At 34.2% G+C, this 14,978-nt stretch overlaps 1 protein-coding gene across 6 annotated transcripts in view; it reads left to right on the top strand.

The window, feature by feature from the left end:
* insra (insulin receptor a) overlaps positions 1–8,005 on the top strand; it is a 105,492-nt gene extending 97,487 nt beyond the window's left edge. For 5 of the 6 annotated variants that reach the window (XM_073911792.1, XM_073911788.1, XM_073911789.1 and 2 more), the window contains 8 exons: positions 515–614; positions 698–765; positions 961–1,190; positions 2,573–2,683; positions 2,812–2,971; positions 4,798–4,927; positions 5,027–5,161; positions 6,530–8,005. In XM_073911792.1, the coding sequence (XP_073767893.1) occupies positions 515–614; positions 698–765; positions 961–1,190; positions 2,573–2,683; positions 2,812–2,971; positions 4,798–4,927; positions 5,027–5,161; positions 6,530–6,884 (1,289 nt within the window). In that variant the 3' untranslated portion in view covers positions 6,885–8,005. 6 annotated transcript variants of the gene reach the window in all.
* The last annotated feature ends 6,973 nt before the right edge of the window (positions 8,006–14,978 follow it).

Below are 14,978 nucleotides of genomic sequence, written 5' to 3'. Positions count from 1 at the left end.
GGCTGTTAATTCAATAGATGGATTTGTACAGCCCTTGACAACTGAAATGAGGCCATGTATGAGAAAGTCTTACCTCTCCGATTTATATGTGGTGAAGATGTCTGTGGGTGTCACCATTCAAAATGAAAGCTCACCTTTACACTTAAAGTCTTATTGGTCATCATCAAAAATTACAATAATGACAATTACAATAACAGCTGAGCAGAATCTGATGAACTCTGAAAAATAAACCGTGAAACTCTGATCAATATGAGAAGAGTTTACTTGCACTTGACTTGTTTTAACTATTTTGGTCCGTTTAGAAACTTTGCCCTGTGAAAGCAAACCGCACTAAGAACAAAAGGCGACATTGTAACATTTTTAATCTCCGTTTCGGAAACAAAACAATTGGTCTACAGGTGTGAAAGCGCCCTAATATCTGTTGTGTCCTGCACCTCTACAGTTTTCTTTTGATGTGCAATTGTTTATTGATTTCCCCCCCCCCCCCCCCCCCCCGTTGTGTGTTTCTGAACAGGTGTGGATCCATCCAACGTGCTGAAGATTGTGATTGGTCCAGTTATATGTTTTTTTCTGCTCCTATTGTTATGTGTGGGCTTTTACATAGTCAAGAAAAAGTAAGTGTCTTCTCTTGGAAATATCCTGGAAACTCATCAGATGAAACTATTCTTTATGAATTTAATTAATTTTGTGTGACCAGGCAAACAGAAGGTCCGACCGGCCGACTTTACACATCTCCAAATCCAGAGTATTTCAGTCCAGATGAGGGTGAGCAACTCAATTTTTTTTGTGTGTGACCTTTGCCAGAAAATCCAAGCCTTTTTAATTTTGTTTTAATAGACCCAGAGTTGATCAAATTAACAGATTTATTGATTTAGGTTGATTATCAGATTTGGAATGACTTTCTCTTCTGTTTGAGATCTTCTCCTCCTCAAAGATGTCTGTTTCTGTATGTGTATTCAGTGTATGAGCCGGACGAATGGGAAGTGCCCCGTGAAAAGATCACTCTATTGAGAGAGTTGGGCCAGGGATCTTTCGGTATGGTTTATGAGGGCAATGGAAAGGACATAGTGAAAGGAGAGTCGCAGACGCGTGTGGCGGTGAAGACGGTTAATGAGTCTGCCAGTCTCAGAGAGAGAATTGAGTTCCTCAATGAAGCTTCTGTCATGAAGGCCTTCAGCTGCCACCATGTGGTAAGACGGATCTCTTACAAGCCAGCTTGCATTTGATGTAGCTGGCCTGTTGTTTTGTTTAATTTATTATTAATAATGTCAAGCTTTTTTTTCATATTTTAAAATTTATTGATTTTTTTAAAGTGCTTTTTTTCTTTTTTGTATATATTTTAACAATTTTATTTTTTTACTTTTTTTAGTTTTAGCCTGTAGTTTCATTTTTTGTCAGTTTCTTTTTTTGAGTTTTTACATTTTTTTTTTTTTTTTACTTTTAGCCAGTTTTAGTTTCTCCTGCTACATAATAAAACTGATAATAATTTTACAGTTTGTTGTATCCTTACATCTGGCAATTTTAACTTATTAATGCACAACTTACAGTTTATATCTGGGAATTCTGAGAAAGTTTTGCCACATGTAAAATATTCTAAAGAAAAAAGTTGCATTTTTGATGTAAACTTAAAACAGTCAAAATGTGATATGTAAGATGCAAGACAGTCAGAATCATGAGGGGAAAAAGTGTATAATTTAGCAAAATTATATCTCAAATTTGAGACTTTTTTTTGTTAATGGTAAGAAATAGTCATAATCAGTGATGGGAATAACAGCGCAATACATAAACACCGTCACTAACGACGATACTTTTTTCAGGAACGAGTAATCAATTGAATTATTGTTTCCACCGTTACAATGCTGTTGCCACTACTGGCAATAAATTGTACATTACTATAATTGAGAACATTGAAGCAGTTTTCAGGCGAGGAGCGTCTCTCTCAGCCAGCAATAACCTATCTCTTCTAAAGCAACTAAAACTTGATTTTTTTCACCATAAAATAGTGTAGATTAGTGTACAATGTTTTATACTTATTTCATCATTATTTGATATTAGATCATTTTAAAGTAATGCATTAGTTACCCTTATAATTATGTAACTCAGTTACTTTTTGTAAGAAGTAATTATAACCAATTACTATTTAAAGGAACGTACCCAACACTGGTCATAACTGGAATATATAAACGGATTTGCTTGAAAAAAGTTTGAATTGCAAGTCTACATTTTGCAATAAATACTTTTACAAATAAAAACTAAGATATAAAAAAGGTGATGTTACGGTAACTCAAAATTGTAGGATATAAATTGAGAATTGTGAGATAAGAGGTTGCAATGCCTTTTTTTTTTCAAGGAAGTTATAAGCTTTCATTTTCATAAAATAAATAATTATTTTTTTTTTAGATCAGTTAGTTACTATGGCTACATTTTAGTTTCATTTCTCTAATTTTATCTAATGTTGATTTTTGATCTAAATAATTTGGTCTTTGTTTTAATAAGTTTATGTAATAGCTTGGATATCATTTTAGCTTAACAAGGTTGCACTGTGACATATTCTGATCATTGTGTGTGTTAGGTGAGGCTTCTGGGAGTGGTGTCTAAAGGCCAGCCAACTCTGGTGGTGATGGAGCTCATGACACACGGTGATCTGAAGAGTTTCCTGCGCTCTCTCAGACCTGACTCAGAGGTAACCAACCAGACTGGAAGAGTCACCTCAAATAGCTTTTAGATTAGTCAATATTACTTGCATCATTTTTAATACTCAAACAAAAATCCTTTTAAGTAAATGGATGTCGTGTGATTGCTTCGTGACAGAATAACCCAGGCCGGCCTCCTCCGACTCTGAAGGAGATGATTCAGATGGCCGCAGAGATAGCAGATGGCATGGCTTATCTTAATGCCAAAAAGTTTGTGCACAGAGATCTTGCTGCCAGGAACTGCATGGTGGCCGAAGACCTGACTGTAAAAATTGGAGGTACAGTATTGATTATGGGAGTTAAAAGTTATAAGGAGATCTGAAGTAACCCAGCAAACAAGGGTTTTATTTTTCAACACAGTTCCTTCACACAAAATAAAGGGGAAATTCACATGGTAGTAAGATATTTTAAAATCAGTCAGACTTCTTAAAGTTAAACTTCTTAACATTTATTTTATAATATATGAGTAAACTGTAATGCCGCTGTTCTGTCAATTTGTCCTACCTTGTTTGATTGTCCTACCTCCCATTCAAATGTAGTCAGCACAGTTTGAAGATGCAATATGCTACCAATCAGATTTCGCTACCAGTGTAAATTTTAATGTGGAGTAATGTGATATGAAGCTGTAATATCGATTTAACCTGTCTAATCCCTAACCCCATCCTCTGAACCATTCAAATACAGTGTTGGAAGCATAATCTTATGGGTAGGATAAAATGGCAGGATGCCGCATTTTAAAGTGTAATCCTGAAAAAAAAAGCCCTATCATCAGCATTGTGCAAGGTATCATGGGATATTCTAGTTTGTAAAGGATCCATCTGTGGTGTCCAGGAACTGCAGGACATGTCTAGAGACTGGATTTGAATTGAGAAAGTCTTCATCGCAACCAGACTTCTAACATGCCAAGAATGCAACTCCTGAATTAAGACGCAGTTGTTAATTGTGCCCATTTGGGATCATTTTTCACAGAAATCTGTCTTGAGTATATTTTGTGAAGTTGAAGTCAGAATTATTAGTCCCCCTATTAAATGATTTGACATTTTTCCCCCAGTTTCTGTTTAATGGAGAGATTTTTTTCAACACATTTCTAAATGTTTTTAATAAGCAATTTCTAATAACTGATTTATTTTATCTTTGCCTTTATGACAGTACGTTATATTTTATTAGATATTTTCAACTATTCAGCTTAAAGTGACATTTAAAGGCTTAACTAGGTTAATTCGGCCAGTTATGGTAATTATGCAAGTCATTGTATAATAATGGTTAGTTCTGTAGCAAATGGAGAATAAAGATTGGTTAAGGAAGCCAATAATATTGACTTTAAATTGGTTTAAAAAAATAAATAAAAAGCTTTTATTCCAGCCAAAATAAAACAAACAAGATTTTTTTCTCCAAGAAAAAAATATTACAAGAAATACTGTAAAATTTCCTTAATATGGTAAATATTTTGATTTAGTAAAGTATAAATATTGCACAGGAGGGCTCAACTGTAGGTTTCTGATGTAACGTAGCAAACAATTTTGTGTAGACAGCTTGGCTAAAACAAGGCTGTCAGTGAAAATCTAATTGACCATTTTGAGGGGTGTAAATGAAAACAATGATCCAAACTTATTTCCTGTTTTGCATTTTTAATTTTTATAGCTTTGAATAATTTAAAAAGAGCCACATATTGATAAATAATGTTATAACAGCTGTCTAAATATTAAGTTAAGATTGAATTGCCTCTTTTTACAGTTATGAAATAGTTTGATAACAAGCAGGAAATGTTCATGGGCCAATGACATGACCGCATTGAAATGGTCTATAGACATCTAAGGATAGCCCAAATCTAGACTAGTGGTCAAATAGACAGAATAGACAGACTTTATATGTGTAGTCATTCATTTCTTTTTATTTGATGACTAGTCTAATTTTGATCTATTCCTAGACGTCTATTAGATTTTCAGTGACAGCCCAAATTTAGCCTTGTTTTAGCCAAGACAACCATGTTTAGACGTCTATTAGTCTTGCTGGGAAAATACCTGTAATTGAATTATAATATATGTAATTATAATTAAATATGTGATTTAATTTAATTTCTGTTGATTTTATCTTGTGTACTCAGATTTTGGCATGACCAGAGATATTTATGAGACGGATTACTACAGAAAGGGTGGGAAGGGTCTTCTTCCAGTGAGATGGATGGCACCAGAGTCGCTGAAGGATGGTGTTTTCACAGCTCACTCAGACTGCTGGTGAGCTGACTGTCTATACGCACACAGCCTTACTAATACATCAGTAATTGTTGTTGCTCGTGTGTTTAGTCTTTCATGACCCATCTTGTGTTTGTTTAGGTCGTTTGGTGTGGTGTTATGGGAAGTCAGCACTCTGGCTGAACAGCCGTATCAAGGCCTGTCCAATGAACAGGTCCTTAAATTTGTGATGGAAGGAGGATATCTGGACAGACCAGACAACTGCGCAGACAGATTGTGAGTGTGTTGCTGACATGCTGTAACATGTCAGTGTTTGGTGCAAGGATACTGTATCTGACTTCAAAAAGGGTGGTTCTGTTTTGTTTCTGGCTAATGGGATTCATTTAGCAGATGTTTAATTGATTGTAGCCAGAGTGGATTCTATTTGTTTATGGGTATGACAGCTGCTCTTTAGGATGAATAAAACTTATAAAAGCATAAATGAAAAATAGAATAAAAATAATGATTATATAAAAGCAAGTCTAAATGTTAACTCGTATTATCGGTTGAGTGTAACAGTTCAGGATTAAACTAAAACATGATTTGGAAGATGGATTTATTATGAACATGCTCATTTAATGCATATTAGTGTGTCTTTTTGTAACAAAAACATTACATGCTGCTGTGTTGAACATGAAACTAAAATACTAAAATGTTTACTTGAAATAACATTAAAATCGATTAAATATTTGTTTATAATTTATTTTAATTCTTTAAAATGAAAATGAAATATTTCTTATTTTGATTTAATTAAATTTGATGAGATAAATGATTAATATTTTATTAGAGTTTTAAGTGTTATTAAATCAATTCTAGTTCAAAAATCAACATTTAGTTGTTGATATTTCAATTTAGATTCACATCATAACAATGCTGGGTCATTCATTATTCACACTAAGTCTTTTATGAATCCTTTTTATTGGAAAGTGCTGTTTGTTATATAGAATTTAAATAGAATTGTCTGGAACAATTGATATAACATTACTTGTTTTTAAAAAAACATCCATAACATCCATCACAAGTCAACACTATTTATTTTTCTTTAAATAAATAGCATTTTCATTTAAAACACATTCAATACAATGCAAATGTGACAAAACCGCTAATATAAGTGCATTTTTGTACAAAACACAACAAAAGGTAGGCCAATCCTAATCTTGTTAAGTCATGACGGATAAAATACTTTTTTCGTGTCCAAGCCACTACTCATTTGAATTAAGAAAAGATTCGATTATGGCCACGTTTTAATCCCATCACACAATAAAGTGAATTTTATATTAAATCATATCCTACACAACAGTCTCTGAGCTTGCTGCATCACAAATATATATATATATATATATATATATATATATATACTGCGATCATGATTTTCGAAAGTATTACAGCACTTTGTAAAGCTTTATTATTACTATTTAATGAGCCTCACCATACAGTTTGATAGAGCGCTTAGACCCAGAAATCCACAATTTGAATCCTTTAAGCATGGTCTTGCAACACAAAATGAGAAGCCCTGATCTAAAATGTCTTTTTACATAGTTTGAACTTGAATTTAAAAAAGTCTTCGTCTTTAACGGACATGCCACCTGCTTTCTGATCTTCCAGACATAACCTGATGCAGATGTGCTGGCATTATAATCCCAAAATGCGGCCCACCTTCCAGGAGATCATCGAGATGCTCCGCGAAGATCTGCATCCCTCGTTTCAGGAGGTCTCCTTCTTCTACAGCGAGGAAAACAAGCCACCGGAAACAGAGGAGTTTGACATGGACCTGGAGAACATGGAGAGCATCCCGCTGGACCCGTCCTCGTACTCGCAGAGGGAGTGCTGTCTGGACGGGGACGAGGGCTCCTCCGTGGGCCTTCGGGGCAGTTATGAGGAGCATGTGCCGTACACGCATATGAACGGCGGCAAGAAAAACGGACGCATCTTATCTCTACCCCGATCCACCCCTTCTTAATATCACTAACCCCATTAAGCTATATAGGTTTTTTTGTTTTGTTTTTGTCATCATTTTATAGATTTACTTTTTATCCAGCTCTATATCAGAAGCACTTCAGAAAGTAATCTCAGGACATTTGTTTTCTTCTTTACTGCCTCTGTATGATGATGATGATGATGATGATACAAGGAGCAGGCATTGTTTTGGATTTTTTTTTTATATTTAAAGAAGAAAACACCCATCAACTGCTTCTCTTCTGATGTTTCTTTTAATATTGCCAAGTTTCAAGAACTGGTCAAATGGAACAAACTGTGAAATGAACCTCAACAACCCGAAGGCTGCTTTAAACCTTACATCTCCTCAGACTCTCTCCTCATCCGCCAACGGATTCTCCTCAGATTTCTCCAGAAAAGACAGAATGTTTATGAAGCATATGAGGGGGAAAAAGTGACCTTACCCTGCTTGTGGCCTGTGTCATGACTAACGTGGAGTTGTGTCTGAATCTGTCCACCTTTGGTAATGGTTTTGGCAAACCTGTTGAACTTGGGAAATGTAAGGATGACTTTTCTCATCCATCCAAGAACAAACTGTGCACAGGTGAAGCCTGTAAAAGACACTGCTTTTCTACCTGCTACTCAGTATTCCAGACTACACAGAGAGCGAACAGATTTTTGGACTCTATTTTTTTATTTATTTGCGTACCTGTGCTCCTTCTCCACTTGTTCCCTGCCCTCCTGGTGTTCACACATTTACAGCTGAAGGATATTTAAACTGTTTTCAGGACTTTGGACTAAGAGAGTTCTTCAGATTGACCAATAGTTGCTGCTTTGATATATTTTAGTGGGTATAGATGATGACAAACAAAGTATATATAAATATATTATTGATGTTTTTTGTACATAGATGATATGTCGTCATTCGAGAGCTCTTGCCCGGTTGTAGAAATGTTTTTACATGTTTGTCTCGAATCTTTATTTTTTCTAATTGAAAATCGTACTAATCATTCTGGACCTCTGATCAGCCCAGCAGCTCCAGATGCACAGGAGTGTCGAGACACTTTCGGCTCTCGTGGCCAATCATGATATCAATGGAAATAACTGCTGTAAATAAAGCAGTGAGGTGCATTCAAGAAGAGCGAATGGATGAGTTTCTGTGCTGTGTTTTTTATTTTTATTTTTTATTTCAAGGACGAAGTCTATCGAAGCTTCAGATTGGGTTTTTTTTGTTTAAGTGGACATCTAATCAGTGCAATGTGTGATACAAATGCAGGATCATGAAGAAATTCAGTTTATAATCCTTATAATGCATTCCCATTTCAGGAACTGAAGAATAGCGCATGTTTAAAATGGTCATAACCAGTGTTGGGGGTAACGCATTCCAAGTAACGCGAGATACGTAATAATATTACTTTTGTAATTAACGCATTACTAAAAAAAGTAATAATATTTGAGTCACTTTTTACAATAAATCAAGCAGTGAATAGCTTTAATAACCAGCAATTTTTTAAAAAGGTCTGTTTGTGTGAACTGACCCTTTTTGAAAATACTGGAAAATTTGTTCTGGCAAATTTAGAAGAAGTTGTAAGATTACCGGTAATTTGCAGGAATGCTGTGCTGTATAAACGCAGAAGGAAAATTTCCGGAGGCAGAGCATTCACCCTTGTAACACACTGACGTGAGACTTCTGCTCCAGCCAATCAGAACATTCAGACGCATTTACATCCGTGCTGTTTATGAAAATAAAAGCCTTTGAATAATTTTAAAGGCACATTTAGCTGTTAGATGTTAGTCAAAAAAAACTTTCTATGTTCCTTCTAAAAAAAGTTATCGATAAAATGCTCATGATAAACTGCTGTTTGTTTACCTTTGAGCTCTGCTTCAGTTGCTTGACCATCAACAAAAGCCGGACATCCTTCTGTTTACAAATACAAGCGCAATTAGTTCCTGTTTGATGCCAGTATTTTGGAATGGATGTGTGAATGGATGGTCTTTTTTGGAAAAAATTCTGAACAATCTTGCCTGTGTAAAACTTTTTTTAAATTTAACAGTAAAGTCGTTACAGCAATTTTTCAGATATTTACCGTATCGCTGTGTGAAAGGGGCTAATGAGAGAATGTGTTCATTATCTTGAACGTATCGAAAAAAAGGAAAAGGAGATTGTCTCAATGGACACTGATTTCACTTAATACAAGTTGTACAAAATTAGCTTACATGTTGCTTTAAACTTTCAATAATCTGTACACTGTAAAAACAAAAGTTGACTCAACTTAAAATTAAGACAACCAGCTTTAGCACATTTGAGTTTACTCAGCAACTTGCTGCAGAGCTTTTTTGAGTTGACACAACTTTCAACCCAAGTACTGAACTTGAATCCATTTAAATTGAGTTAACTCAAATGTCCTAAAGCTGGTTGCCTTAAAGTTTTAAGTTGGGTCAACTTTTTTGTGTGTATATACGGCAACTCTGTGGTCAGGAAGTTATCAGATAACAATATCCTAAAATAATTTTTTTAAAGGTAAAGGTAGGTGTAGGTTATACAGTGTGTTGTTAATTGCAGATCTCCTCTTTTAAAACAAGTTCTGAAAGAAATCAAGCCTCAGCCAGGTAATCAAAAGTAACTTAACACATTACTTTCCACAAAAAGTAACTAAGTAAGTATTTTGGGGGGAGTAACTTGATATTGTAATGCATCACTTTCAAAAGTAATTTTCCCCAACACGTGTCATAACCTAATGTTTTCCTTGTCAACTGCTCATAAATGAGTGAATGTAATATAATTTCAGAGTTGACGTTTTTACCATGGTATTACTGCATTTACCACTTTTTATTGAAACCTTAAGAAACACTTTTTTATTTATTTTGTTATTTATTTTTATTTGTTTTAGATTTGAGGAAAACACTGGTAAAAAAAAAAAAAAAAAAAAAAGGGTTTTGACACTGATCGCCTAGGTGTTCCAAATCTCAGTCAAAATTGACCAAAACATGCAATGTTTTTTCCCCTGTCATGTTATATCTCTAAAATAATGTTTAACATTTTGCTCCATTATTATTATTTTTTAACTGAATATGTTGGTTTATTGAGTTATTTAAATGAACCAATAGTTTCTGCTGCTTCGATTTACAGTACTCAACATTTGAACCAGATTAAAAAATGCCATCAGCGTTGTCCTAAAACTAAAAGATGTTTTAAACAATACTCTTCTTGTATTAGTAGAACTTTTTTATTCACTTCAAAATGTTGAGTTCTGTATTTTACAGGGTAAGTATAAATCATGAGAAAAGCATTTGTCTATTCCTGATGTTTTGTATATAATTGATATGTTGCCATCAAGAGTTATAAATTGTTTTTCTGTATATTTAGTATAAATGTTTGACCATTTTTGCCTAATTCATTTGTTATAAAGCACTAATTAAAAACTAGTTTATTAGCAAATCCTGTCACTGAATAGATGCCGTTTCACAATGATCCAAACATTACACTCTTTAAAAGAGAGGGTGTTTTTATTGTGATGTCTTGAATAACCTCAAATAACCTTTGTGAATAAAAAAAAATCTTTAAAAACATATTTTTCCCAATATAAAGACCATTATGTGTGACGGATTTCATTGATGTTAAAGATCGAAAGCCTTGATGGCAATATAAAGCCTTAATATTTTATTTATCTAAAGGTAACCTCAGAGGTTGGAAATACATTTTCAGTAAAAAAAAAAAAAAAAAAAAAAAAAACTTTAAATGTGGAAGAAATGTTTTATTTATAATTCATTTCTAATATTTTCTAGGGCTCTTCAGCTCTCGAGCTTATAAGTCTCATTTTTCGTCCTGTATCTATATACCCGTGTTCTTGACAACAACTTCGCGCGAGATTGCTTTCTCCTCGCCTCGCTTGTGTAGCATCTCCATGACTCCATCCACTCGGATCATCAGGCCTGGGTTCTCCTCTTCGCCCCAGTCTATCACTTCGTCCCAGAAGTCCCAGGACATCCAATAATCGTCGTCGAACCATGAAACGGGGGATCTCTCTCGGTGGTGAGGGGTCAAATCACCAACCGCTGCCAGCTCTACCTGGCAGCCTTCACTGTCCAGTTCCCCGCTTTCCGGGCTAGAGGCGCTAATATTGTGCCAGTAGACCACAAACCTTGGTCAGTGTTTTGTAGAACTTAGATGTGCGCGACCTGCGTGAGTGTGCGTTTAAGAATGTGTTCTATGGAATGCTATTGCTGTCGCTGGAATTCCATTTTCAGGATAATCCAAACGAGCGTGCTCTATTGAAGTTTCTCCCGCAACGATTTCCGCGGAAACGAGTTATTTAAATTCTTAAATCGCTTTGAATTAAGGCATTAAAAGGGTCTGAAATCAGAGCAGCAAGTCTTGAATTAATATAACAATTGCATTATTTTTGTGAGGAATAGTTAGCTGATGTTTTTTTTCATTTTAAGGTGAATTTCTGCAGTAAGGATCATTAGTCTTCGTCATTGGCTTATTCAGTGTTTATTGAGAATATTGAATACATTTAGAAAGTCATTCAGAGATGTGATTATACCATTTATAATTATAAATTTCCATATTTTCCCCCTACCAAATCAACTCATGTTTATTTTTATAGTGCTTTTACAATGAATATTGTGTCAAAGCAGCTTAACTTAGAAGTTCTGGTAAATTAAAACTGTGTCAGTCTAATTTTCATGGTTGAAGTTTAGTTCAGTTCAGAGTGGTTTAATTATCACTGCTGAAAGTCCAAACTCTGAAGAGCAAACCCATCGATGCGCAGCTACACAAGTCCCAAACCAAGAAAGACAGTGGCGAGGAACAAACTTCACCAATTAACAAAAGTGAAGGAAATAAAAAACTTGAGCAGGCTTAGTTGAGAGAAATAGCATCGCCATTTCTCCTTTAACTAAACTTCTTGGTCAAGCTTCTTCTGGAGGCTGGAGAACGCTGGACGTCCATTGTGGAAAAGCTGCAGGTGTGAGTAGGTCACCGTTGGGTGTTCAGGCTGGCCCACAGGATGAATGCAGAGACTCCTCTGTCACTGGGGTCTTTCAGGAATCAGTCTCATTCTCTCCCATCCTCCATGACCACCGGAGCATCAGCTTAGGATATGGCCTGGTCCAGGATCATACCTCTCTTCGAATGTGTTGTCCTTAAGCGCCTCAATGGTTGGCATCATCTCTTCACTTGGATCGCATCAATGGCGCTGTATAGTCTTAAGAGGCCTCGGAATGAGTATCCCCAGGTGGAAATAAAGAATAAAGAAAAAAATTAGCATAGCTGCTGTTCATAATGTTCAAAAAATATTAAAGATATTAAATAGCAATGCAAAATGAAGTTCCATAAATGAAAATAATAGTTATATAAACAAACATAGAAACAAGCATGAGAAGCATATGAGTATTTCTAACAAAATATCTGGTATATGAAGACAGAAGAGTTTGTCCTACAGGTGGTTGTCAAGCCAGCTCAACTGTGTGGAGCACACTCATTCGTCATAATGTCATGTGATCCATTGAGTGTATGCTTTACTTAAAAGATCTTTAATCTAGTTTTGAACAGAGAGTGTGTCTGAGCCTCTGACAATATCAGGAAGGCTATTCCAGAGTTTATGAGCCATAAATGAGAAGGCTCAACCTCTTTTAGTAGACTTTGCTATTCAAGGTACCACCAGAAGCCCTGAGTTTTGAGATCTTGAGTGGGTTGGATTGTAACTAGACAAAAGGTTGGTTAGATAAACAGGATTCACTCTAAAAAGTAACTCAAGAGGTCTGTAACCACTACATAATACATTATTGTAACTTAAAAATTCCAAAATGCTGATTAGATTAAAACTTTTAAGCAGATGCTCCCCAGAATAATTTTATTAAGTTTTCAAAACATGAAAATATTGATAATTACATAAATTTAAAAATGTGGCCAATTTAAAGGTAATTATATCTGTCAGTTCCTTTAAAACAATATTTAACTTCTAGCAACCCAAAAAAAAAAATGTTTCCACACTAATGGAGTTGTTTTGTATTTTTAAGTCCCCACACTGTTTTTTTTATTATTTTTATGATAATATGGGACAGTACATGTTTTTGTTTTGTAAAACAATAAAAACCAAAAATAACTGTATTTCTTACAAGCATGAACAGTAAATTTGAAAACAAACTAAAATGTATTCATTTATTTGAGGTTCTAAACTTGACAATATGCATGTAATTAAGTACATAACAAAGGATTTGTTTTCAATTTTATTAAAGAAAATGTAAACAACTTGTTTTTTTGAGTACTCAACTTAAAAATTTGAGTTTTTTGCTATGTAAAAATGTCTCTGAAGAGGAAAAGATTTGGCTAACATAATAAAGTTTGTTGTCTGAACTTCATTTTGTTAGATGTTGTCATAACTTGAATATATTAATGCAAGCTGTTGCGTCAATTTTTTTTTGTTTTGTATAACAATATTTTTTAAAGTGTTGATTATTTAAAGCTTTATAGGTAAGAAGTAATATTTCATAATCAATATGAAACTTAACAGGGAGCCAGTTTAAGGAGGATAAAATTGGGGTGATATGGTCATATTGTCTAGACCTGGTAAGAACTGGCAGCTGCATTTTGAATAGCTGAATTTTGTTAATAGAGGATGCTGGGCAACCAGCAAACAGTAACACAGCCTAGAAGTCATAAAGCATAAACTAGTGTTTTTTTTTTTTGCATCTGAGATGGATAGCATACTTTGTAACTTAGCATTATTTCTCAGATGAAAAACTGTGTTTTTTTTGACAGGGGAGATATGATTTTCAAAAGTTAGTTGCGCCATCTGGCAGTGGTGTTAGGAGCTTTCTCTAGACTGATGTAAATTAGTGAGATGCACCAATTCATTATTGTGTTTATTTAACAACACTATAAAACAGTTTCATTTATTTTTTTTTTTTCGGTTTAGTCCCTTTATTAATCATGAATTGCCACAGCGGAATGAACCAACAAGTTATCCAGAATATGGTTTACACAGCAGATGCAGAAATGCCAACTGGCTAAGACTCGAACCAGCAACCTTCTTTAGGCAACAGTGCTAACCACTGAGCCACCGTGTCGCCCACATGTATGTAAATATTGAACAGATAAATGTTATTTCCACACTCAAGTGGAATCAGAGGTATGTATGTTTACATACACACACAAAAATATATTTTGAAAGATGTTAGAAACCTGAAACCACTGACTTCCATAGTAGGAAATACAAACATTGTGGAAGTCAATGGTTACATTTTTGTGCCTTTCATCAAAATCGCTTCCTTTGTGTTCAACAAAAGGAAATAAGTCAAACAGGTTTGGAAAATGGGTAATTAAATGATGACAGATTTTAGTTTTGGGTGAACTATCCCTTTAAGAATTTGCATGCAGTCTACACAATTATTATTATTTTTTGATCATTTAAACAAACATGTTATTCAATACAAATTAAAGCCGCGTCATTCATAATGCCAAAGATTGTGTAATTTATTTTAGAAATAAAGATAACTGATTTAGTAAGGAAATTACTCTTAAATCATCGACTAAACAGTCAAAAACCAAATGTAGCCTGTTGTTGTTTTGATTTGTCATCACACAAAAAACAAGTTTGAATAAAAAAATTATAAAACTATGCCGCCAAAAAATATAGATATAGTGCTCAGCATATATAAGTAGACCCTTCGCAAATCTCTCTTTTAAAGTAATATTTTTTAATAGGATACAATAGTATATTTGTGCTTATACATTATATTAGTCGGTACTGGAGCCAAATCTGGAGCTAATCTAACAAACTCTAGAAATCTAACAATCTATAACTTACGATAATGGTCCAAAAACTAGTCAATCCAAATGTATATATGGTAGAATAATACTAAATACAAATTTAAAAAGAGGAAAAAGCAAAAGAAGCAAAAAATAAGGATAGTTAAAATTTAGTAGGTTGTAATTTTATTTGCAATATTTTGCTTGAATTTAATCGTATTATCTTTCAATTTCTAAATGTTTGATAACTTAAATATTATTTTAATAAATATATTTGTTTAATAAATCTGTTTTGTTGAAATCCCCCAAAAATCTAAATTCACTGAGAAATTGATAAAAAATATAATATTTGCTTTAAATTTC

The sequence above is a fragment of the Danio rerio genome, chromosome 2 (genome assembly GCF_049306965.1).
Source record: "Danio rerio strain Tuebingen ecotype United States chromosome 2, GRCz12tu, whole genome shotgun sequence".
NCBI lineage: Eukaryota > Metazoa > Chordata > Actinopteri > Cypriniformes > Danionidae > Danio > Danio rerio.
Note: the sequence above shows the minus strand (reverse complement) of the source record. Positions and strands in the feature narration are given on the sequence as shown.